At 45.4% G+C, this 26,612-nt stretch overlaps 1 protein-coding gene across 2 annotated transcripts in view; it reads left to right on the top strand.

Moving 5' to 3' along the window:
• Window positions 1-26,612, top strand: part of VAV2 (vav guanine nucleotide exchange factor 2) — a 312,388-nt gene that overhangs the window by 198,468 nt on the left and 87,308 nt on the right. For both annotated transcript variants that reach the window (XM_074973337.1, XM_074973338.1), the window contains exon 4: window positions 26,168-26,236. In XM_074973337.1, coding sequence (XP_074829438.1) covers window positions 26,168-26,236 — 69 coding nt within the window. The remainder of the gene's footprint in view (window positions 1-26,167; window positions 26,237-26,612) is intronic.

Raw genomic sequence — 26,612 nt, 5'->3', positions numbered from 1 at the left:
GAAGTGTAGGTGTTCTCTAAAGGTCTGATCCAAAGCCTGTTGAAATCAATGGAAAAACTCCCATTGACTTTTGGCTTTGGATCAAACCCTAAGCGCTTAGAAAACCGAACAAATATAGTCCCCTTGTTCACACATTGTATATAGTCTTCAGCACTGTTAAATGAAGATATTTTCTCCCCAATGCATTTTTTAGCTCTAGACTTTGGGATCACACAGGAAAATCCATATTTTAAAAAAAATCCAGCTCCCCAAGCCTATTGTTTTTCTTAAATATGTCCCATGATCATGCAATCTCCCACGAAGGACAAAAAGATAAAATAAAACTCATATGTTACTCAGTAACAGAAGGAATCTTTCTACCTAATAAAGACTTTCTAGATGCGTGGACCTTGCCAGAGAAACCCTGCTTCGCAGAGTAATTCAGGTGGCTATCAGAATAGCTCTGCAGTGATGACAAGAGTGTTTCCTCCAAAGAACAAGCTATAAATAGCAAAAGCCTATCGTTAATGAAATGTTTTGTTTGCAGTATACCACTGCAGTTGGACTTAATCTGTGGCAGCTGTAGCTACAGACGGCGCTGTATGTTTACTTCTTGTGCTGTGTTGTTATTTCAGTGGCAGATTTTTGAATTCGTTTGGAGTGCCGTGTAGCCCTTAGTGCATGTTGCATTGACTTACCTCCTGGCTAGTGCTCTGCCTCTGTTGATTGCTAAGATAAAAATGGGTTTATCTGTCGCACAAGGTTGTTTGTTCAACATAAGCTGTTATCCCTCCCACCTTCATCTCCCCACTAATTAAACAACCCTCCCCCCTCCCACCACATACACAATTACAGGACCCACCACCCACTGTTTGTTGTGCTCTGGGTTGCTGCAGGGCTGCTCAATCCACAAAAGCCAGGTGGTTTCAAACCATTACACACCACAGTGACCATGTCCCTTGACGTTTTGAATACTCTTCCATGCATAATGAGATTCTTGCTGCTAAGGGAGCTTTATTGTTTCGTTAAGAAGAGACTTTTTCTGCTTGTATCTCTGATCCAAGGTCTTAAAAGGAAGAGGATGATGATGTGGTTAAGACACTAGATGGGCCTGGGTTCAATTCCTGGCTCTGCCCCAGATTCCCTGGATGACTCTGGTCACATCACTTAATTTCTCTGTGTCTCATTTTCCCGTCTGTCCAGTGGGGATGATGATCCTTCCTTTGTCTAGTCTCTTAGAGTGTTATGCGTATATGCAGCACCTAGCATAACTGGGTTCTGAGCTCAGTGAGGGCCTCTAGGCACTACAGAAATTGAATAATATTTTTTCCTGTAGCACACCTCACTGTAATAGCCAAGTGTAGTGTTTTTTCACAGTGCAAAGTGGATACACGGGTGGGGATACAGAGAAGGAGGTGGTTCTGGTGTAATTTTTCATCCCTAGAGAGAGGGAATCTCTGTTTAACTCCTTTCTCTCTGTTTCATACTGCCACCCATCACCATAGTATCTTGTACCTTCTATGTAAAATCAATAGCTGTAGTAAAATCACTAGTGGATTTCCTGGAATCTCTGGCGCGCCTGTCACGTAGTATCAATACACCTGCCCTCCTCAATCAATCACCGGTCCAGTCAGCTGACTACTTTTCTTTTCCCCGGTTGCTTTGTTAATCCCACCACTGACATCAGACTTGAAGCAGGTGGGGGGAAAATGGCGCATCGGCGGAAGAGCTGTCATTGAAGGAATGGACCATAGTCTTCTCGGTAGCTAGAGGACAGAGTAGGGAATCGGGCAGTCCCAATCCATACCAAATTTGGTCACTTCCCTGAGATTTAACAGGCTCTTCTGTGCCTTGCCCTCAGATTGCTATAGTTACATCTCCTTCCCTTTTAAAGAGGGCAGCTGTCACAAGGAGAGTATTGTTCTCAAATGGATGAGTTTGAGAGCCCTTCGGGAGCCTGGCTATTTGCAGATCCTGTGCTAATGTAAATTTCCAATAACTGGATTAATGGGGTATATACGTTTAAAAAAACAGAACTATAAACAGCACGTACATAGCAAAAATCCCCCACTCTGTGTGGGGCTGAATTACTCTGGTGGAGACACTTTCAAAACCCCAGTGCTTTACAATACAGAGACTGTTCTTAGGGAAGTTTTGTGTAATTAACACAGCTACCATGATAACAATAATCAGTGGGCTGCGCAATATACCAAAGTCAATGAGACTCAAAGAAAAAACCTTTTCCCTTGAAACTCTATGCTGCATGATCTACATAGGGTATTGATAATTGCAGCAAAAGAAAAAAATCGGGAAGGATCACCAAATTAATGTGAATGGTGCTGGTTACGGAGCACAGATGCGATCAGCAACGAATGCTCGAATACCTACTGTGATCACTGGTAATAAGAATTACATGTGGTCTTCTGGGATCCCCACCTAGAGAATCTCAATCCACATTGTCCTTGGCAAGGGAGATCATTTAACTGATTTCAAACAATCTCCTAGCCATAAATTAAAGCCCATTGAGACATAGGGCACTGATTTTATCTGGACATTTTAGCTTACAGATAATGGTAATGATTCATTGTTGTTCTATTGCACTGAAGAATAGCTTACACAGCCCCAACTTGAAGTCATGTCTCCATTGTGCTAGGTGCTGTACAAACATACAGTGGAAGACAGTCCCTGTCCCAAAGACTTCACAATCTAACTAAAGAAGCGTGGGATTAAAGCAGTATTATTGTCACCATTTGCAGATGGGGACACCCCAATTCAACAAGCGGTTGCCTATCTTTAGGCTTGTGGGTAGTCCCATTAGCTTTAAAGTACTTAAAGTTAGGCATGTGCTTAAGTACCTTGCTAAATCGGGGCAGAGAGATTGTGACTTGCCCCAGGGAGTCCATGGCAGAGCTGAGAACTGACCTCCGTTCTCCTGAGTCCAGTCCTGTGCCTCAACCAAATGACCATCCATGTTCCATGCACTCTGCAACTGACTAAGCCTCCCAAAGGCAGTTCACTCAAGCCTTGGGCTTTCAAAGGTCTACTTGCGTGCTGGGCTTTGTTCCTTGAAGTCCATGGCAGATCTCCTATTAATTTCAATGAGCACAGAATTGGTCCTTTAGTCCGTGAGGGCATTTTTTTCTTTCATTAAAGTGCTGGAATCCATCTTGCACACCCAAGCTGGGGGAGTGCAGCAAATTAGAACTAGCCTAGGTGGTGCCAGGTTGCCAAATATCCCTGTAGAATCATCCAGTGTGGCTATTGTGGCTTGCTCACTTTGTGCCTTAGTTTATCATACTAGAGATACGGTGTGATTTGTATCCTCAGAAGGCAAACACAAGGGGTATATGGATTATATACAGCGACACGGCACTTGTAATTACATCCGGCTCTTGTTTGCCTATTATGAATAGCACTTGCAGGAAATGTTCTTGCATTGTGTGCGATCCCCGCCAGTCTCTCAGAAATGAACGCGGTGGTTCGGGAGACAGCAGCTGGGTTTATTCCCAGCCACACGCATGTGGTTGCTGTTTAATTGCATCTACAGTGTGAAAACATCTTTCAAGCAGGCTGCATGCTCCTCTGACACAAGGAGGACACCAGACATTACTGGGGAGTCCGGTGGTCTTTAAGGTGCCACTGATCTCCTCGTTGTTTTTGTGGATACAGACTAACACGGCTACCCCTCTGATACTTGAGACATTATTGGATACCTTTTGAGGCTTTGAGAAGGTATCATGTGTTGCAGCCATGTTTTTGATTATTCACCAGTCAGGTTAAATAATAGAGAGAGAGATTGAATGGGGATAAATGTTGGCGACATTGTGGTGAAAGAGGAGATTTTAAGTGTATGTGGTAGACATGTCCAGCCATTAGAGATTATTGGAAGCAATACATAACCAAATATTATAAACTGCTGGATATCCATGACCAAAGGATCCTCCCAGGGCTTCCTAGTAGAAATGGTCAAACGAAAAGAAATGAAGAATTAATCTCCCATCGGCTAGTTGATGCTAGGCAATTGACAGCCGCAGTGCAAAAAGAAAAACAGTCCAAAACTAGAAGAATGATTTTGTTTTTATTTTAAAAGGGAAGTTGTTATGGGAAAATTTAAATGTCCAAAGTCACTTTTCAATAATGTTAGGCTCTTGGCTTCAATAATATCTTGTGGCAGTGAGTTCCACCGGCTGAATGTGGTCTGCTTGGGGTGGGTTGGAAAGCATGCCCTTTTATCTGTTTCAAATGTATATTTCCCTTGGAAACTGAGTTCTGCAAGCAGAGCAGGAGGTTTAGAAATAACGGTTCATGCTACCTCGTCCATTTTTAATGTGTGCACGCGCAATGCAGCTATTTGAAAATATAAAGGAGTTAGCGGGTTCAAAGAGCCATTCTTGAAAGTGAATCCCTTATATGTGAACTGAAACCCCTGAAGTGACTCTGCAATGACACCGCAGCTAATAGAATGGATTTTTTTTTAAAATCCCACTATTAGCAAACGGGGGAGGGGGGAATCTTATTTTGATCAGACCTGCTTGCATAGTGAGGGTACTCAGACTCTTGGCCAAGTCATGGCTGTGCACGGACCCTGCTTTGGTGGAGGGACAGAGAATGAGTGTTTGTCTGTACTTGCTTTGGGGAACTAGGTCTGGATTCTGACCTTTCTTGAGGCTTTTTTTCACTGCTGAAGAGCTGGAGTTTTTTGCCTCAGGATCATGGTGTGTGTGTGTGAGAGAGATCCCGAGGCAAAACCAGGAGATAAGGCATGTTAGTTTTACCACAAAGCAAAGTGCGCTAACCCCCCGCCTGGGGTTTGTCTCAGGAGGTTAACCAAAGTGCCTTGTTTTCCCTGTGTTTTTGCCTTGGGAGAGCTCAGAAATGCTAGTTGCCCCGAGGTTAAAAAAACGGCATCCTTCTTAGCAGTGAAGACAAGCCCTTGGCTGGGAGCATGTTGCCCAAGGACACATGACACTTGTTGCTGAGGGGATGCACTTGATCTCAGGGGATGAGGTGCTGCTGATTACAGGGCCTGGAGAAGTCACTGTAGATCATCAGCCGGGATGTCCTGCTTTGCATGCCAGCAAATGGCGAGTGAGCACGTCGGTGGGTGAGGGAAATGGAGAGGCTGCAGGGTTTAGAGTAGGCCTGGGAGAATAGACCAGCTGGGTTCTGTTCCTGGCAGTGCCACAAACTTTCATGGGAGCTTTTGGGCATTAACCACAGGCCATTTATTGAAGTGTCTAAATGTGGATATAGTTCAGGCACCTACCTGTGATGATGCCAGCTTGAACGCCACCGGGCCTCACCTTCAGGTCTCACCCGGGAGGCACTACATCACTGTGAATTATTATTTCTCCAGTGCCTAGTAAAGTCAATGGAAAGACTCCCGTTGATGACTCCAGTGGGCATGGGATCGGGCCCCATTATGAAAAAGGCTCAGGGTAATACTTGCAGAAGCGTCTAAGTGACATAGGAGCGTGAGCTCCTTTACCTTAGCCTTGTGCTCCCAGCTCATTTAAACGCTTTAGAAAAGCCCATCCTCTGGCTCTCAAACAGAGGGGTGTGCTCCGACTTCCGCTTTTGTTCCAGCGCTTGCAGGAGGTAGGAGGCTTCTGGTACAAATACAGGCAAGTAACATTCAAAATCAGTGCATCTCTTCCTTGATTGAACCCCTGCGGCGCTCATGTTCACACGGACATATTCCAGCTGTGAATACCACAAAGGAACGGGCCACGGGGTACAAAAGCCTATTGAGCCATCCACATGCTAATGTCAGCTAGCTCGTACCAGGTGAATGTTGCTTCAGGAGCAAGTCCTAAAGAGTGTGTTGCTTTTCTCTTATACAGCTGCCGGGGCTTGCTGTATGTAGCAGCATTTGTCATTGAGCCCGGTGCCATGAAAAATTGCAGCGTTCCTTTCCAGTCCTTGACTTGTTCTCCTAACTTTCATTGCTTAACAATGCGTCACCGTGCTTGCAAAGGGGTGCGGTGTTCAGCCTTTCAATCATCTGCTCTTTGTTCTTGCCTCCTAGCCCAGCACCACATGCTGCCATGAAAACCTCTCTGGCAGGAGAGATCTGACAATAGAGGGCAGACAATAGGACGAAACAGGCACCTCCTAGTCAGGCTTAAACCCCTGTGGCTGTGATTGCACAGTGCAACATGCTTCCCCTGTCCCAACCAGAGTAGCTGGGTTGTGATGCATGGAAGGCTAGGGGAGATGGAGTCCGCCTCCATTTCTAAGGCCCCCTTTGCTGCTATGCCTCCCTAGGGAGGAACGGGGACTATATGGCAACAGATCCACAGTCCCTGCTTCTGAACTCCTTCAGCTGTGCCCTGGCCCCAGCCACGGCCAAAAACCAGTGTGGAGGAAGCTAGGGCCTGCAGTGACGAGGTGGTGTAGAACCCTGGCATTGGGGTCTGAAACTGCAGAACTGCACCGGTTTCATTGCATTTGGGGCCCTTTGCGCCGCTGAGAAGAGAGTAGGATGTTGCCCTCTCTGTTTAAAGGAACACTGTCAAAATGGACATGCTCCAGTTCTCAGGTCATGTCCCTGAATCCTCCGAATGCTGGCGATTTAGCTCAAATGCGACTCTCCTGCAACCCACCTTTGTCAGCAAAACCAAAGCCCGACTGACAAGATTTTGCATCCCTCTGCCCAGCACTACCTTAAAAACAAACTGCCCCTCCTGCTGTGGGGAAATCTGTTGCCAGGTTGAGCTTCTGTAGTAAGGAACCTGCTGCTATCACCAGTGAGTGTGTCTGTGGCACGGGGTTTTCCTATGCGTGTTGTGTGGTCCCTCCCCTCAGCCTGCCTGTACTGTTCAAGAGATTATAACATTATAGGGTTCCTCTAGCGCGGTGAGGGAGCAGCATTCACGTGCATTACAATGCCCTGCCTGTCTGGAAGAAGGGGGATGGAGACTGACTAAGCAGGCGGCTGCCTTGACTTGCCCATACAGCAAACCAAGGCTGGTATATCTGATTTTCAGTAGATGAGACCCAAAAGTGCCCCTTTAACCTATCATGGCACATGCCTGTAAATGATTTTCTATCAAGCCCAGAGCAAGTGTGACGAGGTGCTAGCCTCTCTCCAGGATGATGATTTTTCAAGAAGCTCCCAGGACTAGAGCTGATGAAATTCTTGATTCTTTTGGTATGGTGGCCAAACTGGGGGTGTGAGGAAAAGTTCATTGCGTGAAAGCCCTGAAGCGCTTACAGTCTAAATGGAGGAGAGACCCAAAAGGATGGGAAGGAAACAAAGACCACAGGGAGGTTTTCCCACAGTCGCACAGCTGGGAATAGAGCCTAGATCTTTTGAATCCCGGTCTAATACTGTATCCGTTGGACCAAAGTAGGCCTGAGTCAGAACTCTCAGATCCAAACTCCTCCACGCCTGGCGTGTTGATTCAGGAATTAAATCCAGAGCTGAGGCCAAATTCTCCATCTTGCTTCACACTCCCTAATTGTCTGAACCCAAATACTGGATGGGAGCAGCCTTACATTTGGTGTGGGAGTGATATCAGAAACAGAAGTTTGTGTTCCTGCCAGCAAAACTGGGCTCCTGCAAATCCAAGCGTCAGGTCCCCCCCAAGGCAATTAACCGAGAAGAAATCACTTCCGCTCGCCATCCCAGAGGAAAGAAGGGATAATAAGTGAAAATCTTTTATATGGATTTGAAAAAATTCTCCTGTGTAATGCAGCCCTCATGCTGTTTGCATTTGGCCTCTAGTCCCTTCGCCCCAAGGGATGGTAGATCAACTCAGGATGTGGCTCTAGCCAGATGTGAATCTGACAAGCAATTAAAGTCTCTAGCGAATAAGTTGGGAAATGTCTGCAGGCAGTGATTCTGAGGAGGAGGTACTAATGGGATCTCTTATCCTAGATGGTTTGGTTTACTCGGACCATTTTACTTACGGTCGTCATGCTCTCAGTAATTACCTATGCCCGTTATATATATATATATATATATATATATATATATATATATATTATAATGCTATTGTGGATCCATTGGGCACAGTTAAGTATTACTATAAAATGGGTTTAGAAGGTTGTGTAATGAATCCGTGTCCTGAAAACACACTTGGTTACTCCTAGAACCCTGCTTCTTCAGCTCCACAAACTCACACCTCTGCCGCCTGAGCCAAAAGAAGGTTTTTACCTCTGGATGGCAGTAACTCCCGTATCCCATCTGTCGGCCAGTTGCTAGAGGGCAACAGCTTTTTGTCATTCATACACCCAAAGCCAGTACACTTCAGAGAGTGAATTCATGTAGTGACTTCTGTCGCGGTACCTTTTTTAGGGATTCCAGCATTCAGGAGTGGAAAGGGCACAGTGACTAGAAATAGATTTAAAAGTCAAGCTTTATTTAGGCTGTGTGTTTCCACATTCAGTACAAACAAGCCCCCTTTCTTTCCCCATTTTTAAAATACAATACCCAACAGGATAAATGTCATGACCTAAAGATTGGGAGGCCTCCTACATCTCTTGGAATCCAATTTGCACTTGAGTCTCCTAGTGTGAAAGACTAGTGTGTTGAAACTCCTTTAGCCTAATGCCACAGATGGCTCTGATGGCGTGATGAATGCATGCACTGCATATATGGTCCTTGCTCATCATCTTCCGCACACAGTAATACTGATGCTGCCAAGAGTCGCAGACCCCATCTTTTGTATAAAGACTTCACATTACCTCAGTGAACTTGAGGCAAAGTCCCAGGGGACAAATGCTAGCATGCTGCAAAACACCCAAATGGACTCTCATCAAGACGTTAAGGAGCAGATTCTCTGCTGATGTAAATTGGCATAGCTCCATTTAAGTCATTGAACTCAGTGGAGCTATGACCGTTTATGTCAGCTGAGGATGTGGCCCTTGGTGCTTATGATTTCCCAGCCCAATACACCTAACAGCCAAAGACTAGCTGAAAGGCAAAACCCGCCCAGGGTCTCTGCCAATCTGACCAGGGGGAAAATTCCTTCCCGACCCCGAATATGGTGATCAGTTAGACCTTGCGCATATGGGCAAGACCCACTAAGCAGATACCTGGGGAAGAATTCTCTGTGGTAACTCAGAGCCCTCCCCATCTAGTGTCTCTCCGACTCTGCCCCTCTCTCGTTTGCTTCAGCTGGATTCATCCCCGAGTCTGATAAAGCTGCTGAAAAATCTGTTGTTGTTAGTGAGATCCAATGGAGAAAGTATTAACTTGTCCAGACCCAGCCTCTCCCAACGTGCCAACCTTCTCCTGGCTTGAGGCCATGTGACCCCAGTCTAATGCCCTACCCATTTTCCCCAAGTCCTTTAGAAGAGTATCAAAACCTGTCTCAGAATTAACTGCAATAGTGCATGACTGACAACAAAGGACATGGGCACAATTGTGTTGAGTCCCTTTGGAACCACATTCAATGGACGTTCCAACAGAAAAATGACTGAAAACATAAGAATGACCATACTGGATCAGACCAATGGTCCATCTAACCCAGCGGACTCTGATAGTGACCAGTGCCAGATGTTTCAGAGGGAATGAACAGAACAGCGCAATTGTTGAGTGATACATCACCCCTGTCGTCCAGTCCTAGCTTCTGGCAGTCAGAGGTTTAGGCGCTCCCGAGTGTGGGGTAACGTGCATGACCATCTTGGCTAATTGGACTATCCTCCATGAATGTATCTAATTCTCAGTTTAGGCCTGTAGGCACTACTTTAATACAAATAATGAACAACAATAATGCAGATTAGTTGTTAGGGAGAAATTATTTATGGGTGACTTTATTTCTGTTTGCACATGGGTGTTTCTTATGGTGACTCCAGCTCATAAGGTGCTTGCACGGGTTACATAGACCATCTCTGCTGCTGGGACTATTGAAAATATTTTAATACCTTACTTAGATGCAGGTAAAACATAATTTAGTAGGGTTTTTAAATAACTTTTTTCTTTTAATGAAAATATTTACTAATGTCAGGAAATTGTAGGGAATCTGTTAATCATCCATGGAATGCATTGCAGTTCTGCACATTCTGGCTCTTGGATGCATAGATGTCACTTATCTTTATATTTCTGAAGGTAGAGTCAGCAGAGAGCGAATAAGAATTGTGAATTTTGGCTGAGCTATTGCTTTCTTTTGTTTGGCAATGATGAGGTTAGTAATCAGGGGCATTTTGTGACCTAATAGCTAAAAGCTGCCATGGCTTATGGCTTGGTCTGTCTTTCCGATTTCTCAGTCTGAAGAGGGTTGGTGTGCTTGAGCTCAGAATAGTGCTGTTCCCTTTACGAAAAAGTACATCATGTGGCCCTACTCAGCCCCTAATGTCAGAGTATTTCAAGTGTTGGGTAGCGGAGTTTGGTGCGTGTGTGTGTTTTACAGGTCCCTCTCTGTGCCCAATCTACAGCTTTGTGTCTGCTTCAGCCAGAGCTACAGAGCCTTGATTCTTTAGATTAAGTTATAGCAACTCATGCTGTCAGCTCTGGTGGTCCCTTGGTTCAATTCTCAGCGTACTGGCCAAGATGGCGGCCATCCTGTGTGCATGTGGAAGAAATATGTATGTGTGCACACAATTACAATACGTATATATGTGTAGATGAGACCTTGTTCTATGAAGTGGCCCTAGCCAGAAGTACTTTCGTTTTTCACTCCTCTCATGCTCATCCTTTTCGGAACCTCAAGGAGCTCCCCATTTTTCCCATGCCCTGCAATGTGGCCAGGCCTTGTTCTCCTGAAGGAGTTGTGGAAAGGACTAGTGATGCCCAGTCAGGCATCTCTCCAGTGGAAGGAGGCTGTCTCTCAGGAATGATCTCTGCAAGTGATTCAGGGCATGTCTTCACTGCTGGAGTTAGTCCACTGGAGCTAGCCTAGCTCACGGGAGAGCTGCTACACTGCAAAACAACGCTCCAGCTACCCAGAGTGATTGGATCAGCCACTGATGAGTTGCGCTCACCTGAACTGTTGCATTCTTCGCTCAAGCATCAGCAGCCCTGAAGCTTCAAACAGACCCTTCCCATCCCTTAACCCCTGTGACACGCAGCTAGCTTGAGCTGAAAGCACCACTGATGAGTTGCGCTCACCTGAACTGTTGCATTCTTCGCTCAAGCATCAGCAGCCCTGAAGCTTCAAACAGACCCTTCCCATCCCTTAACCCCTGTGACACGCAGCTAGCTTGAGCTGAAAGCACCACTGATGAGTTGCGCTCACCTGAACTGTTGCATTCTTCGCTCAAGCATCAGCAGCCCTGAAGCTTCAAACAGACCCTTCCCATCCCTTAACCCCTGTGACACGCAGCTAGCTTGAGCTGAAAGCATCACCTAACGAGTAGAGAGCTTTGTGTGTGGATGGAAGTTGGGTTAGGGGCAACACTCGGGTTATACTTTGTGCTAATGCCACAGTGAAAACAAGCCCAGCAACCCCAAAATTCTCACCCTGCTCTGCTGCTGACTCCGTCAGTTAACCCATCAGCTGTCATGAGCCAGCCGTGGGTGTTTAATTGCAGTGTAGACATACCCTTAGTGTTCCAGGGAACCTGGTGTAAAACATTTTTTTTTTTAAATTGGGGGGTGAGTATATTTTCAATCCATTGGAAGTACTTAACACCAACCAATCAAACCACCACCTGGCTTCTTGGATGGATCATTGGCTACCCACAAAACATCTAGACCCTTAAATCCCAGGAGGGCTGTGTAGATGCAGGAGAAACCTAAGGCGATGCCTGAAAAGTGACCTTCACTAAGTGTGCCATATGGGCGGCAACTGCTTGTCCAGGACTGATTGGTCGGAGTAGGAGCTCTTTGTCACAGAAAGCTATGTCTGCATGTTGTGACGGTTGTGATTATTTTTTTATAGATGAGATTTATTATAAGCCATGCCCTGGAGTTCCAAACCGTCTCAGCCAATCAGGATGCAGCATCAGAAGCTGCATGTTTAATTATTGAAAGGAAGCTGTCAAGTCCTCCGTACCAACGTGCCTTGAAAAGTTCTACTTTACCGGAAGCCCACCTCCTTATTCCCATTTAGCATTTAGAATAACCTCCATCTGCACTCACACCCTGCAACTGCTTCCCCCAGTCACACAGATGTGACAATGGCTCCAGGCCAACAAGGGAGTGTTGAAAATGGTCCACTGACAGCAAAGGGCCAGATCTTTCTCTGCTGTAAATCAGCATCCCTTCTTTGAAGCCACTGGAGCTATGTCCATTCAGGCCGCCTGACGACTGGGCACAAAAAAAGCTTATACTGAAAGTGCCATTTCTAAAGTGAGGTTCAACTTGTGAGGTTATAATCTTGATGGTGTTGCACCTTGCCTTCGAGTTTCATTGTGCTTCCTCTGTACGTTTCTTCAAAACATTTCAAATCCTGCCCAACTTTAGGGGAGTTCGTTCTTAAACTAGCTAAACTATCCTGTTCTCTCTTGATTTCTCAAATAGTCTTATTTATGCAGTAGTCGCAATATAAATGATTACTAAGAAGGAAAGGGGTTACACCAATTGAGGATCTGTCCCCGGAGCAAACTGTAAAATCGAGATGGAGACTTTGAATATCCCAAAGATTTGAGCAAGTGGGGAAGGGAACTGGATCTAGGGTTTTGGTTCAGGTCTATCTCTGTGGCAAAAGGGACTCTATCATACAACCTTGTGAACAGATTCGAGACCTGCACTAGGGGTGCTGATGGACTTTCAGATGAACCCAAAACCCCAGCTTAGATTTACCTATGGATTTCACAGTTGGTGTTAAATGACTTCCTCCTCCATCTATACAGAAGAGAGAGAGTGTGATATTTTGTGACCACCAAGAAACAGATCCTGGCTGAAGCCTCCTCTGCTGGTTGCATAGCTACATGCATTAAGGCCAAAGTTTTCAAACTGGGGCACCTAAATCCACATTTAGGTGTCTAAGTAAAAGTGGACTAACTCTTAGCAATGCTTAGCGCCGTTGCTTCTTATTGACTTCTCTAGCCACTGTCTGCAATTCTGAAAAATGAGCTTATGTAGGTGCCTAAATATGGATTTAAGTGCCTAACCTTAGGTACCCATTTGAAAATGGGGACCTATGCCCTTAAGTGTGGCAGAGCTGTCCAGGAAATAGAGCTTCCCAGTGTGACCAGCCCTATCAGTACAGGATGATGATCTATGTTATATTCTACCTGAATTGCAAGGGCATCGGTGTTAATTTCCTATTGGTGAAAGGAAAAAAACTCCCATGTGCAGTTGCTCTTATTGGTGCTTATGGAACATATAGCCACTCCCACTTTAGATCAGTGTCATTCTATCCTGTCTTCCTTGCATGCCCCTCTGCCCGGGCCTTGCCTCTGCGTTGAAACCAATAGCAAAGCTCCCCCGGGTTTCACTGGACGTAAGATCCAGCCCCTAACTTTACGGAATAACCACAAGTGACAAAGTCTGATGATTTTGTCAGTAAAAAGTGATTGGGCCAGATCCTCCGTAGCTCAGCCAGTTTGCACCAGCAGAGGATTTGGTCCATTGCGCTTGTCGTGAAATGCTCCAGTGGAAGCAGCCACCATTTCACCGGGGGCGCATGCATAACTTTAGTCCTTTAAAAGGCAGGTTTTAAAAAGTATGATCGCTGGGTTGGGAAAAAAGGCAGGGCAGAGGTCAGGGTAGCGTGTCAGCCCTGAGGCCCTTAGAGGGATGGGGTCAGCTCCTGCTAGGGGTGAGTCATCTCATCCTAGTCCCTGGTGGATGTTCGCCCACATCACAAAGTCATTTGCATGGAGCCTCTGCTTCAGTGGCCACAAACTGAAACAGGTGGGGTGCAGCTGACCGGGACTGTAACAGAACAAGGAGTGAGAAGTTTGGGCAGCACTTGTCTGATACCATGGCTGGCCTTTAGCCGTGCTAATGGTCCTTCACTTCCATAAGGACTGCATACCTCCAGGGATGGGAAACAAATAAGGCAGCTTCCTCTGTGTTGTATTACAACGTGGTTTGCCTCTAACAAGCTAATACGGGAAATCATCTTAGTAAAATGAGCCATCTCCATGACCCTGAGCATTCTCTGACCGCACCCCCAAGACGTCTGCAGCCTGGCTTTCGGTTTCTGGGCCCAGATCTCAGATGGTGAAAACATAATTAGGAATAAATCTTCCCGTTTCTGTCTGTTAACGTCAAGTTGCAGTTTATCTAGCTGTTCCCATTTAATAATGCTCAAGGGATAGCAGCCAAGCAACACACGGGCTGTGCCGTGTCCATCAGAATGGAGGGTGGGTGTGTGTGCATGCACATGTGTAACACCGACTGACCCCGGGCGTCGGAATCGAACCGCTGGAGCTAAATGCATGAGCCTCTCTGGCATGAGCTGAAAGCCACATGTTTATTAGGTAAGGCTGTAGCAGACTCAGTCTCTAAGTGGTCTCGGTGCCACTACAGAGGACAGAACACCACACCCAGGAGGTGTGTGGGTTACACGTGCATGCACACACTTGCAATATACACTCTAGTATCCACATACACACAGGACATGGCCAGGGTACTAAACCCATCACAGCACAGGGTGACCGGAGTGATTCGTTGGTTTTTTTGCATATTAGGCGACTCCTCAGATATTACTTTACTGTACCCATATATGTCATATTTGGTGACAGGATTATTTCTGCATTTGCTTCTGAGTTGTTTAGGCTCCAGGAAAACACTGTATCACATGCACACAAGCTCTCTGACCCGGAAAATACCCTAAGTGTTTCATAAGATCAGGGACGTACTTTGCATTGCATGCCAAGAGTGCTCATTTTCCGTTGTAATCGTTGTTGTGTTTTGTTTTTTAAAAAAAGAACTTCATTCCAAATTCCATAACAAATTACACAGTGTCTCTCCTCCTTTTGGAAGACTATAAATCAAATGCATCGGATCAGTCCTACTTGTGATTTGTTCTTTGTTCTCTGGAAATGACATGCTGCTGAACGCTGTGTTTTCTGTCTGTTAAGAAACTTACTCTGGGAGGTTTATTATCTTAATTCTGCAGGGGATTGTTCCAGAAACATTTGAAGTTGCTTGGAGTTTTGCCATTGACTTCAGTGCAATTAGGATCAGGGTCTAGCTGCTCCCAAGGCTTAAGGGAAGTTTGGGGAAGATCATGGCCAACGGCTGCTGTGTAGGGGAGATTGAGTAGGAAACAAAGTATATTTTTATAATGTAAAATAAGAGAGATTGTTACCCCTGGAAAGGGCAATGCATGTGTGTGCAGGGGACAGAGCTTTCTTGGAGACTAGTCTGAGACTGGGCAACAAACTCCCCCAGGGACTAAGAACCATCACAAATTTCACCACTTTCTGCTCCAAGTGCCAGGCGCACGTCTCTGACTGGCCTTCTTTGAGATAAACACAGAGCAACGTGGACAGCTGATAAAAATCACCCAAACCCTGCCAAAACAAAACACTCCAGTGTGCACACAATTCTTCCCTGGGGAGAAAGAAAGTAGAAACCACCCATAACAGATGTTATGGAAATCCATCAACCTCAGCAAAAAACTCACACAGATAGAGACAGACATCATCTTCCTCTCCAAATGCAAACAGATGGACATCATAACAAATGGACTGAAGGTAAAAAATCCATTGCAATCGACATACTACTGACATACTGACTATGGTGAGAGACTGTGCCACACACACTCAAAGAAACTGAGGAACCACCTGATCAGCATCCTGTACAGCAGACAGGAGAAGATCAAGAATGAGCTCTCAAAACTGGAGACTCTCATACAAAACCAACCTTCCACACAAACTTTCACGTGGCTGGACTTTACAAAAACGAGACAAGCCATTTACAACGCACACTTCACTTCTCTACAGAGGAAAAAGGACAGTAAACTATCTAAACTCCTACATGCCAGAGGGGGCTACAACAATGGTACTCTCAACTCACCTAACAATATTGTTAATCTATCCAACCACACACTTTGCCTGGTGGAAGAGTCTATCCTATCTCGGGGACTCTCTTTCTGCCCCACCACCCCCACGAACATGATACTGTTCTGTGGTGATCTGGAAGCCTACTTTTGTCGTCTCCGACTTAAGGAATATTTTCAACACACCACTGAACAGTGCACTGACCCACAGGAACCCTCCTACCAACACTAGAAGAAGAATAATTCTGCGTGGGCTCCTCCTGACGGTTGAAATGACAGACTGGACTTCTACAGAGAGTGCTTCCACAGACGGTACAGGCTGAAATTGTGAACAAACAGCATCACTTGCCCTATAACTTCAGTCGTAAGAATGCAATGCCATCCACAGCCTCAGAAACAACTCTGACATTATAATCAAAGGGGCTGACAAAGGAGGTGCTGTAGTCATAATGAACAGGAGGCTGCCAGGCAACTCTCCAACACCACATTCTACAGGCCATTATCTTCCGAGCCCACTGAGGAGTACCAAAAGAAACTACACCATCTGCTCAAGAAACTCCCTGCTACTGCACGGAAACAAATCTACATGGACACACCCCCAGAGCCCTGACCAGGGGTATTCTATCTGCTACCCAAGATCCATAAACCTGGAAACCGTGGATGCCCCATCATCTCAGGCATCGGCACTCTTACAGCAGGATTATCTGGCTATTTGGAATCTCTCCTCAGACCCTACGCTACCATTACTCCTAGCTATCTTCAAGACACCACCGACTTTCTGAGGAAACTACAATGCATTGGTGATCTTCCTGAAAACACCATCCTGGCCACCATGGATATAGAAGCTCTTTATACCAATATTCCACATGAGGATGGACTACAAACTGTCAAGAACAGTATCCCTGATGAGGCCACGGCACACCTGGTGGCTGAGCTTTGTAACTTTGTCCTCACCCACAACCATTTCAGATTTGGAGACAACTTATACCGTCAAGTCAGCGGCACTGCTGTGGTTACCCACATGGCCCCACAGTATGCCAACATGCTCTCGTCCCCTAGTGCCCCTCCTCTTCTTGCACTACATTGATGACATCTTCGGGAAGGAGGCCCTTGAAGAATTCCACCTGGATTTCAATAATTTCCACCCCACCATCAACCTCAGCCTGGACCAGTCCACACAAGAGATCCACTTTCTGGACACTACAGTGCAAATAAGCGATAGTCACATAAACACCACCCTATACCAGAAACCTACTGACCGCTATACTTACCTACATGCCTCCAGCTTCCAACCAGGACACATCACACGATCCATTGTCTACAGCCAAGCCCTAAGATACAATTGAATTTGCTCCAATCCCTCAGACAGAGACAAACACCTACAAGATCTTTATCAAGCATTCTTAAAACTACAATACCCACCTCAGGAAGTGAGGAAACAGATTGACAGAGCAAGACAGGTACCCAGAAATCACCTACTTCAGGACAGGCCCAACAAGGAAAATAACAGAACACCACTGGCCATCACGTGCAGCCCCCAGCTAAAACTTCTCCAGCACATTATCAGTGATCTACAACCTATCCTGGAAAACAATCCCTCGCTCTCCCAGACCTTGGGAGACAGGCCAGTCCTCGCTTACAGACAGCCCCCCAACCTCAAGCAAATACTCACCAGCAACTATACACCACACCCCAGAAACACTAACCGAGGAACCAATTCCTGTAGCAAACCTCGTTGCCTACTCTGTCCCCATATCTACTCTAGCAACACCATCAGAGGACCCAACCACATCAGCCACACCATCAGGGGCTCATTCTCATGTACATCTACTAATGTGATATACGCCATCGTGTGCCAGCAATGCCTCTTTGCCATGTACATTGGCCAAACCGGACAGTCCCTATGTAAAAGAATAAATGGACACAAATAGGACATCAGGAATGGTAACATACAAAAGCCAGTAGGAGAACACTTCAATCTTCCTGGATATTCTACAATAGATTTGAAAGTAGCTGTATTTGAATAAAAAAACTTCAGAAACAGACTTCAAAGAGAAACAACAGAACTAAAATTCATTTGCAAATTTAACATTATTAATTTGGACTTGAATAAGGACTGGGAGTGGCCGGCTCATTACAAAAGCAGTTTTGCCTCTCCTGGAATTGACACCTCCTCATCTATTATTGGGAGTGGACTACATCCACCCTGATCGAATTCGCCCTGTCAGCACTGGTTCTCCACCTGTGAAGTAACTCCCTTCTCTTCATGTGTCAGTATATTTATGTCTGCATCTGTACTTTTCACTCCATGCATCTGAAGAAGTGGGGTTTTTACCCATGAAAGCTTATGCTCAAATAAATCTGTTTGTCTTTAAGGTGCCACCGGACTCCTTGTTGTTTTTGTGGATACAGACTAACATGGCTATCCCCTGATACATAACAGATGTTATTAGTCACATTGCTTAATGCACAGCTGGAAGGCACTCAAATACTATGGTGAGGAGGGTGGTTTTAGAACCTATGTAGAATAGAATAGACACTGGAGTGGGAATCAGGGGACCTGATTTCTGTTCCCAGCTCTGCCACAACCTTGCTGTATGGCCTTGAGCATGCCATTTAATCTGTTTCTGCTTTAGTTTCCCCTTGCATAGAAAGTGAATAACCATTCTTACCCCCCCCCTTGTTTTGAGATCGATATACTGTCTTCTTCTTTGTGTATCTTATTGTGGTAGCTATGCATTGGAATCCTGCCGCTTTGGATAGAAACTGACTTAGATCCCTATTCCTGGGCTGCTGTTTAGAGAAGTTTACTTCCCCCTGAAACCATTTGATTGTTATATGCAAGTGCCTGATAGGTCATGAGTTACCAGGCCTTAAAACGCCACCACTATTGCTGACTTGCTTTTCTCTCTCATTTCATTTCTGAGGTGGTTTTAGGGGTTGACTTCTCTCAAAGCACTGGATTAAGGGATTAAAGTGGGGTTTGTCAAAGATGCCTGAGAGAGTGAGGTGCAGAAGTCCCATTTCAAGCTGTTGGAGGGCATGCGGGGGGAGAGAGGCTTCTGAAAATCTCACCCTAAGAACCTGACTCTCCTCTCGTGTACGTGAGTTTAAATTGGGGCCGATTTCACTGAAGTCTGTGGAGTTACACAGGTGTAAAACTAGTGAGAAAGCAGAATGAGGCTCTAATGCCCTGTGCTAACCGAAAGCTTCATTCCAAGCTGCCTTCATAAGAGATACAGCAAGAGAATTTTAATTTTAGGCCTAGCGATTGTTGAGATTGTGGCTGCTCAAATCATACTGGAACCTGAGTATGTTTTGGAAGGAGTGTTGCAAAGCAAGACAGTAATCAGAATGATGTGACTGTACAGTATATCTCCTGAGCCCCCAAGGCAAGAAACAAACAAGTTGTCAGTCTTTTTTGGAAAGCTGACATTCCCAGCACTGAACAGCATTCCCTTCTAGTGCCGATGGCTTGTAGTGAGAGCTCATCCAGGGCTCAATATTGCAAGTTGCCAATCTTGAAGCAGCCTCATTTTCTTTCTCTGAACCCGTATTTTGACTGCCGATAACTGAATGCATTCGCTTTCTGCAGATAAGGAGGAACCTTACTTGGCTTTGCCCATTTTCCTATTAGGATTGGGCCTGGAATTTTCAAAAAGAGTGAGGTGTTCACCTCCCTTTGAGTTTTGGTGGGATTAGGGCTCTAACTCTCCCAGCTCCCTTTGAAGATCTTTCCAGGGTGTGCGTACATCTGATGTTGATTCTGAAGTTGTCATACTTGGAGATTTGAAGGGTTCGTGCTCCAGGGGAATTGTCAGCTTTTAGTGCCCTTTAAAGAAAGGAGGTGGGGGCGGGGGGAAGGTGAGCTAAATAATAAAATACAAACAGGCCCAAATTTATACACCAGCTCTGAACGCCTCGAACTTTGTGGGAGTTCACGTCTGGGTCTGAATTTTATGTTTCGGTCCCATGTCTGTATAAAAGCAACATTGATCCCAATATTTTAGATAACCCACTGTAGCTCCATGTGGACTAATGCCAAAAATAAGGGGCTACCTCAGTATATATAAATACGAACGTTAACCAAAAACTACCCTGCAAACTGGGTATGTTTAGCCAAGAATGGTTAGGTTAAAAGTTCACCTAGTGTGGGTGGTTGTTGGGTTTTTTTTTTTTTTTTTGTAAGTTAGCTTTGACCCATGTATCATCATGGGACAAAAATGAGAGAGGGATGCTCTTTTCACAAAGACACAGAATCTGTCACGCCGGCTAGCTGAAGTGGAAAACTTCATTTCCTCGACACAAGACATGAGCTCTTCTGGAAGGGAACCTGATAAAAGGTCCCTGGAAGGCGATCTCCTGGAAAGCAGGGAATACAAGAAAGTGCTGTAAGAATTGAATGAACAGCATAGATGCATGCACTTCACCTGGCTTCCCCCTTCAAAGCCTGAGGCACAGGTTGCCCTTCGTGTAGTGTTGCTACGGGTCGGCCTCCTTTTTAGCATGTTCATTAATGTGTGTTCGTCATCTGTGTTAAGTGCTTCAAAAAAATCTTGGTTGGAATTTGACCCGTTTTATTTGTCCTTTGCTTGTCTATCTGAGGAGCATTAGTGGCCTGCATTGCTGCAGTGTCTGAGTGCCTCATAACATGGCCTGGGACAGATGCAGAACAGAGGTACAGCGAGATGAAAGAACATGCCCAAGGTTACACAGGACGTCTGTGACAAGGCAAGGAATTGAACCTGGGTTGTCCCAAGTCCTAGGCTGTTGTCCTACCCACTGGGCCAGCCTTCCTCTCTGAGTTCCTCATGGGTTGAATTTTGACAAAATCTGCCCCACTGATGTTACGGTGCAGCTGGCTTTGTGTCAGGCTCAATCCTGTTCCCACAGAAGTAGAAGTAGGTATGTGAAAGGGAACTAGACTATATTGGCTTGGTAAGCAGGGACTGAGATGAACTAATAGGTTGTTTTCACTCTCTAATGTCTATGACTCTGATTCTCAATCTAGGCCTGATAGCACAGTGGTGGGCTAATAGATAAACTAAAAAAAAAACCCCAAAACCAACCAACACCCTGGATAGATAAACTGTGTGTGCTAGGAAATCATGTCACCACACCACACACTGAATGTGCTGAAGGAAAATGCTGTGGAAAGTTTTAGCAAAAATATTCTTCATGTAATAATGGTTTCTTCTTAATGTCTCATGTGATGCAGAAATGTACTTTCTTCTCTGCAAAGTGAAGAGAAAATTGGATATAAAATAGGGAGAAGTTTTAGATAATCATCTTATTAATAATAATAATAATAATAATAATAATCAGTATCAAAGTACTGCCTGAAGACCCCAGTTGAGATCAGGGTCCCTTTGTGCTAGACACTGTGCAAACACAGTGGGGGACATTCCTTGCCCCAGTGAGCTTACAGTGCAGATAGACAAGGCAGACAAAGGCTGGGAGGAAGGAAGGACTGTTTGTCCTATTTTATAGATGGGGAAAATGCGGCACAAAGAAAGTAAAGCCTTGTTCCCGCAATTGATCAGTGCAGGGGAATTGCTGCACCCCTGTGGAGCCCCCCTGAAACCATAGAGTGAGGCTCTGTGCGGCTGCTGCAGTCTACTTGTGTGCTGCGGGGCTGAAACCTTGGACTAGCACACAATTACACTAGTTACACAGTCTATGACCGAGCTGAAAACAGAACCGGGGTCTTCCAAGTCCCAGCCGTAACCACAAAGACCATCCTTCCTCTCCAGTTATTTTTGTAATCTCCTCCTCACTGTGTTTTCTTCTTGAATTGCACTCTTTGTTTCTGTAGTTATCCTTGAAGCAACTAGGGCTGCAAAGAGAGAGGCTGTGAATCCCAGACCTGTCTTTTACTTTTGTGTTTTTCCCCCCAGTCAAGGTGAAACTCCTGGGACCGCACGTGAAATTGCAATCTGTAAAAACCTCTCCCATATTTTTCTCTTTGCCATTTCTTTACCGTAGCCACTGATTGAGCCTATAGCCTAGATTTTCAGTCGGAAACATGTGACTTTATTATTCTTAATTACTGTTTTACCTTCTTGCTTCCTGCCGGGCTGAACAGTAGAGAAGGAAGGAAGCCATTTAAGAGATTAAAAGCAAGTGACGTTTAAAAGAGGGAAAGCTGTGCACCATGTTTTCAGTGTTCTTTCTAAACCAGCACCGTTTAAAACAAAAATGACTTTTCATGGTCCCTTTTGTTTGTATTTATTTATTTATTTCCAATCAAGCCGCACAGTGGGCACAGGGGGTTGTTCATACAGCACCAGCAGTGTGCTAGGAGCTTTCTAGAACATGCAGGTGAACAAGGTCCGTGTCCAGAAGACCTTGCAATCGAAGTAACAATACTTACCACGGATGTAGCACATTCCATCTATGGATCTCAAAGCCCTTGATAAAGAAAGTTTAATATCGAGGAGCCAGATTCTTTTCCAATCTGCTTTATAGATGCACAACATGTAAAGTCCAAGCTTACCTACTGGGGTATTAACCATAATGTTAAATAAAGATCAGCTTAAACCTTCTCTTCAGGACGGGCTGTTGCGTGGGGTCCTCCCTCAGGACTGCTCAGCCCACACCATAGGTCATTTCCCCCCAGCCATAGACAATCTCATCTCCCTTATGTCCCAGTGGTGTAACACACAACCTTCCACGCTGAGTCAATAATAACCACTTAACCTTTACTGGTAGGATCCACACTTGCTAGATGGGTAACCTGCTTTGAGTAAACGCTGCCAGCCTATTACAATATCATTATTCCCATTTTTCAGATGAGGAAACCAAGTCACAGAAATATTAAATGTCTTGCCCAGGGTGATAGTGACAGATCTGGGAACGGAGTCCAGGTGTCTTGATTCCCAGTCTGGTGCCGCTGTGTCCTGTGCTGGCTCCTGTTGCCAAGCAGTCTGTATTCAAATGAAGGTAGGAGGACAGGATGCAACGAGGCATTGTGGGATTGACTGATCGGTTTCCTTGATTTCTGTTAGTTTTTTATTAAGTTTGAAGAATTTCAGTCGTCACGGATTTCAAGTCACGGTAAACATTGAATGGCATCAAACAAAGCCGCAGGTCTCTCGCGCCTTACCCGAGGCCCTCAACGCATTTAAACGTTAAGCCTCACAGCATCCCAGCAAGGGAGTTAATTATGCTCATGTATAAGTTTTTCCTCAACTAGGGTCAAATTCGCCTTTGTGCAGAAGGCCCGCACTAGAATTATTCATTGCTTCAGTCCCACTGAGAGCACACATTGGACTTAGCTGCTACACAGGCCTGGTGCTTGACCACTTCTCAGGGTGCATTTCCACCCTATGTGTATTCATTCTGTGCTCAACCTATGGCAGGGAGGGGCTCTCTTCCCACCCTTGAAATCACTGTAGTCCTGCTGCCCAGCGACCTACTTCCTTAACCTCCTCTGTTTTTGTTGTCTCAAGTAGAATGTGATACGAGTTTCCATGATATCCTTAGCCGAGCGCATTAGTAGCTGGCGACTTGCACAGAATTGATTTGTCTGAGGTTCACATGTCTTTTATATTAGTCACTTTTATATATCGACCCCTGGGTTGCAGCAAGAGACGAGAAACGCACACACTCAAATATGTGTTGATAAAATGAAAACCACAGACCCTTGGGATCACCAGCCACAAGTGTTCAAAAAAACATAAATCAGCCCCCGAAAATCCATGAGATTTGTTAAGATAATCCACTACAGGTTCTTTTTCTTTGTCTTCTGGTTTCTGAGCCTTTAGGATGCACTTGCTTCATGTTTTCAGGCTTTTCTCTGCAACCATGAGGGCTAGAAACGACAATCGCAAATTTCACACAACTTGTGATAAAATCATGACAGTTGGCAACACTGGACTGTGCTCCCTAACGTTGCTTCTTTGTGACTAGGCCTGGTAGAAGTTGCTGTCTTGAACTATGTTCTTAAGTTCCTTTGTTTGCATCATGAATGCAAACTCACAGAACATGATCCCATTTACCCAGTTTGAGCCAATTTCTACAGCTCAGTGGGTAGTGGTGCTCCTTTCCCTTTTTGGGTCAGTGCCTTGATGCTGTGTTATTATGAACCATGCTAACTGCAGATTTGAGCCCTGTTAAGAAACACTTACTCGGTCTGATGCGATCGCCAAGGGAGGAGAGAAGTAAGGCAGGTTAGTGCTAGTGAACTGATCCAAGAATAGCAAAATCTGGGGCTCACTGGGCCACGTATTAAATCTTTCATGTGAGTCAATCTAGTTTGAAACTGGAAAAGGAGGAAATTAAACTTGGGTGTGGTTAAAAGTTCGCCTGTATCCAATTTTGCTCACCCACAGCATAAACCTCAAATGCAGTATCGCAGTTAGCTGGACGGTGCTGTGGGGAATCCACTACCACTTGTACTGTCAGTTCATGGATCCTTTCCGTGCGTCTTATTCCCCGCTCCCCCCGCCCCCTCTCTCTCTACCTGCACCCCCTCTGCTATAATTTCTATTAACAGCAGTGCCACAAATAGATGATGAGGGGGAAACCGATCAGCTTTGATATCCCTCTGCCTTTATTTAGTTTCATCCAGCCAGCTAGCAGCTCTGAGCAAAGGTCACTGGGTTCGCAATCCGGGGAATCACAGCTTGGCCATCTGGAGTGAAGTGCGAGCTTGACTATGGAAGATGGGCTAGGCCCTCTACAGGGACTGCTTAGTAACTAGAGGCATCCATCCCTACCAGCACATTAGCCCACTGCGGCCTATGCCAGCAATAATATATTGGGTTTAATTAAAGCAGTATTTTTTCATCTCCTCCATATATTATTTGATTATTGCTTCAGAATGAGCCAAGGAATTTATTTCTTTGCTCTTTTAATCTACCCCTTCCTTTTTAATTTTTTCTTTTGGTGTTCATTTCCCCCACCTCCAGGGCTTTTAACTGCTTAAAGCGATTGGACTGTTATTAGTTTTAAGTAAATAAGACCATTTTTCACAAGGATTGTGCTTGAAGACATGTTTGTTCATTGCAGATGGAAGCCGTTATGGTTGGACCAATTCCGTGCAGGAACTCTAACATGATGGGGCACCCAGATGCTGGATTTGATTCCAGGGGCGTTGGAACAATTTGTACAGTGTGGGGGGGGGGGGGCGCCAAGAGCCATTGAACAAACCTGTAAACCCTGGACAGGATGGAAACCGTTTCAAGCCAGGGTGTGCGGTAACACTTCTAGTTTCACCACCCCTGCTCGATTCTTCAATTCCCTGCACCTTGTGCTACAGTCAGTCACCTGTGCTAAGCGAGGCCACGGTGGGTGTAAAATTGTGTTTGCAGAAAGAAAGGTGCATTTGTGCAGCCCCGAGCACAGTGACGTTTTGGTTCAAGGCTGAGGCTCCTGGGTGCTACTTCAATACAAAATAACAAATAGTTATAATAAAAATGCTCTCAGCGGGAATGGAGAGTTGTGATTTTTTAGCCTTTAACGCCCAGTTGCCATCAGGTATAAATGCCAGCATGAGATGGAAGGCCATAGACGATTAAGCCTGGTGTCTGGGGTGGTGCTTCCCTTGAAAGTGCAGCAAGCACCCTGCCAAATCCCCCGCCCCCCAAATAAAACCTAGTTTTGTTGGAGCCTAGGCGTCAACTTGACCAGCTCAGTACGCATTAATCTTAGCTGCTTTGTCTGCACTAGGGTTTTAGAGAGCAGTAGTTAGCGTGAGCTAGCTACCATGTTCTAGCCACATACCTTTAAATCTTAGTCCAAGATAATCAAGACCCAGAGGGCCCACAAAGCCTTTCCCTGTGATCACAGATGTATGTATTGCCGTAGGCACCATGGGGCTCGTATTCAACAGGAAATTTGGATGTATTAGAGCAAAACCCCAGAGTCGTGTAAACAAACACAATGTCAAATATGACTCTGCACCCTTGCAGGCAGGGACAAGTCATGTCTGACATTGTGTCATGGATGAACCTTATTGGAGCCCTAGGGTTACCTATGGCCAGTGGCCACGATGTGAACTACGTCTTGTCCGTGTCTCCATTGACTGCAGCATCCTGATTAATGCTGCGATAGTTAACAGGTCTCCTTGACGTTGTGCTCTAGCATGACCTAATTTCCTACTGCAGCCACAACCCTGAGCCCAAGCTGAAAACTGAGAAGAGGTCTTATCAGAAGCTGATGCCTATGGGGCTGGCTGTGTGTAATACAAATACATGCAATACCGATGGATGTTTTTGCTCCAAAGCAACCCCTCGTTTACACAATGTGCTGATCTGAATTCTCACGGGTTGCAGCAAATGATGATTGCATGCGCAAGAGGTCAACATTGCCAATAATGTACTTTCTCTCCTCTCTTCCAGACCCTTCCCTTCAGAGGAGACCACAGAGAATGACGATGACGTCTATCGGAGCTTGGAGGAACTGGCTGAGTAAGTGGCCGTGCAAAAAACAAACAAACAAAAAGTCGCAATTCAGTTTCAGCAAGGAATGATAAAATAGGACAGCTGGGATCTGAGTGCGGGCCTGCCTCTTTGATGTTCTTGCCAAGAAATTTTTGTGCTGCTACAATAGTCTGGCTTTTTTCCCCCATGTAGAGCTCTGGGAGACATCAATTCTAACAGAGCACAATGGGGGGTGATTGGATGCTAAGACTACGAAGATTCCTCCATAACTCTAAATCCCATTTTAAATACACAGGGGCTGTATGTGATTCCCCTGATTGTCCGAGTCGGGAGTAGCTCAGAGAAGGGAGTACCTCCTCTTTAACGTCTCCTCTCAGCAGCAGGTAGTTAGGGGATTACAGAT

Source organism: Natator depressus, chromosome 16, assembly GCF_965152275.1.
Source record: "Natator depressus isolate rNatDep1 chromosome 16, rNatDep2.hap1, whole genome shotgun sequence".
NCBI lineage: Eukaryota > Metazoa > Chordata > Testudines > Cheloniidae > Natator > Natator depressus.
The sequence above is the reverse complement of the archived record's forward strand: the minus strand, read 5'-3'. Positions and strand labels throughout refer to the sequence as shown.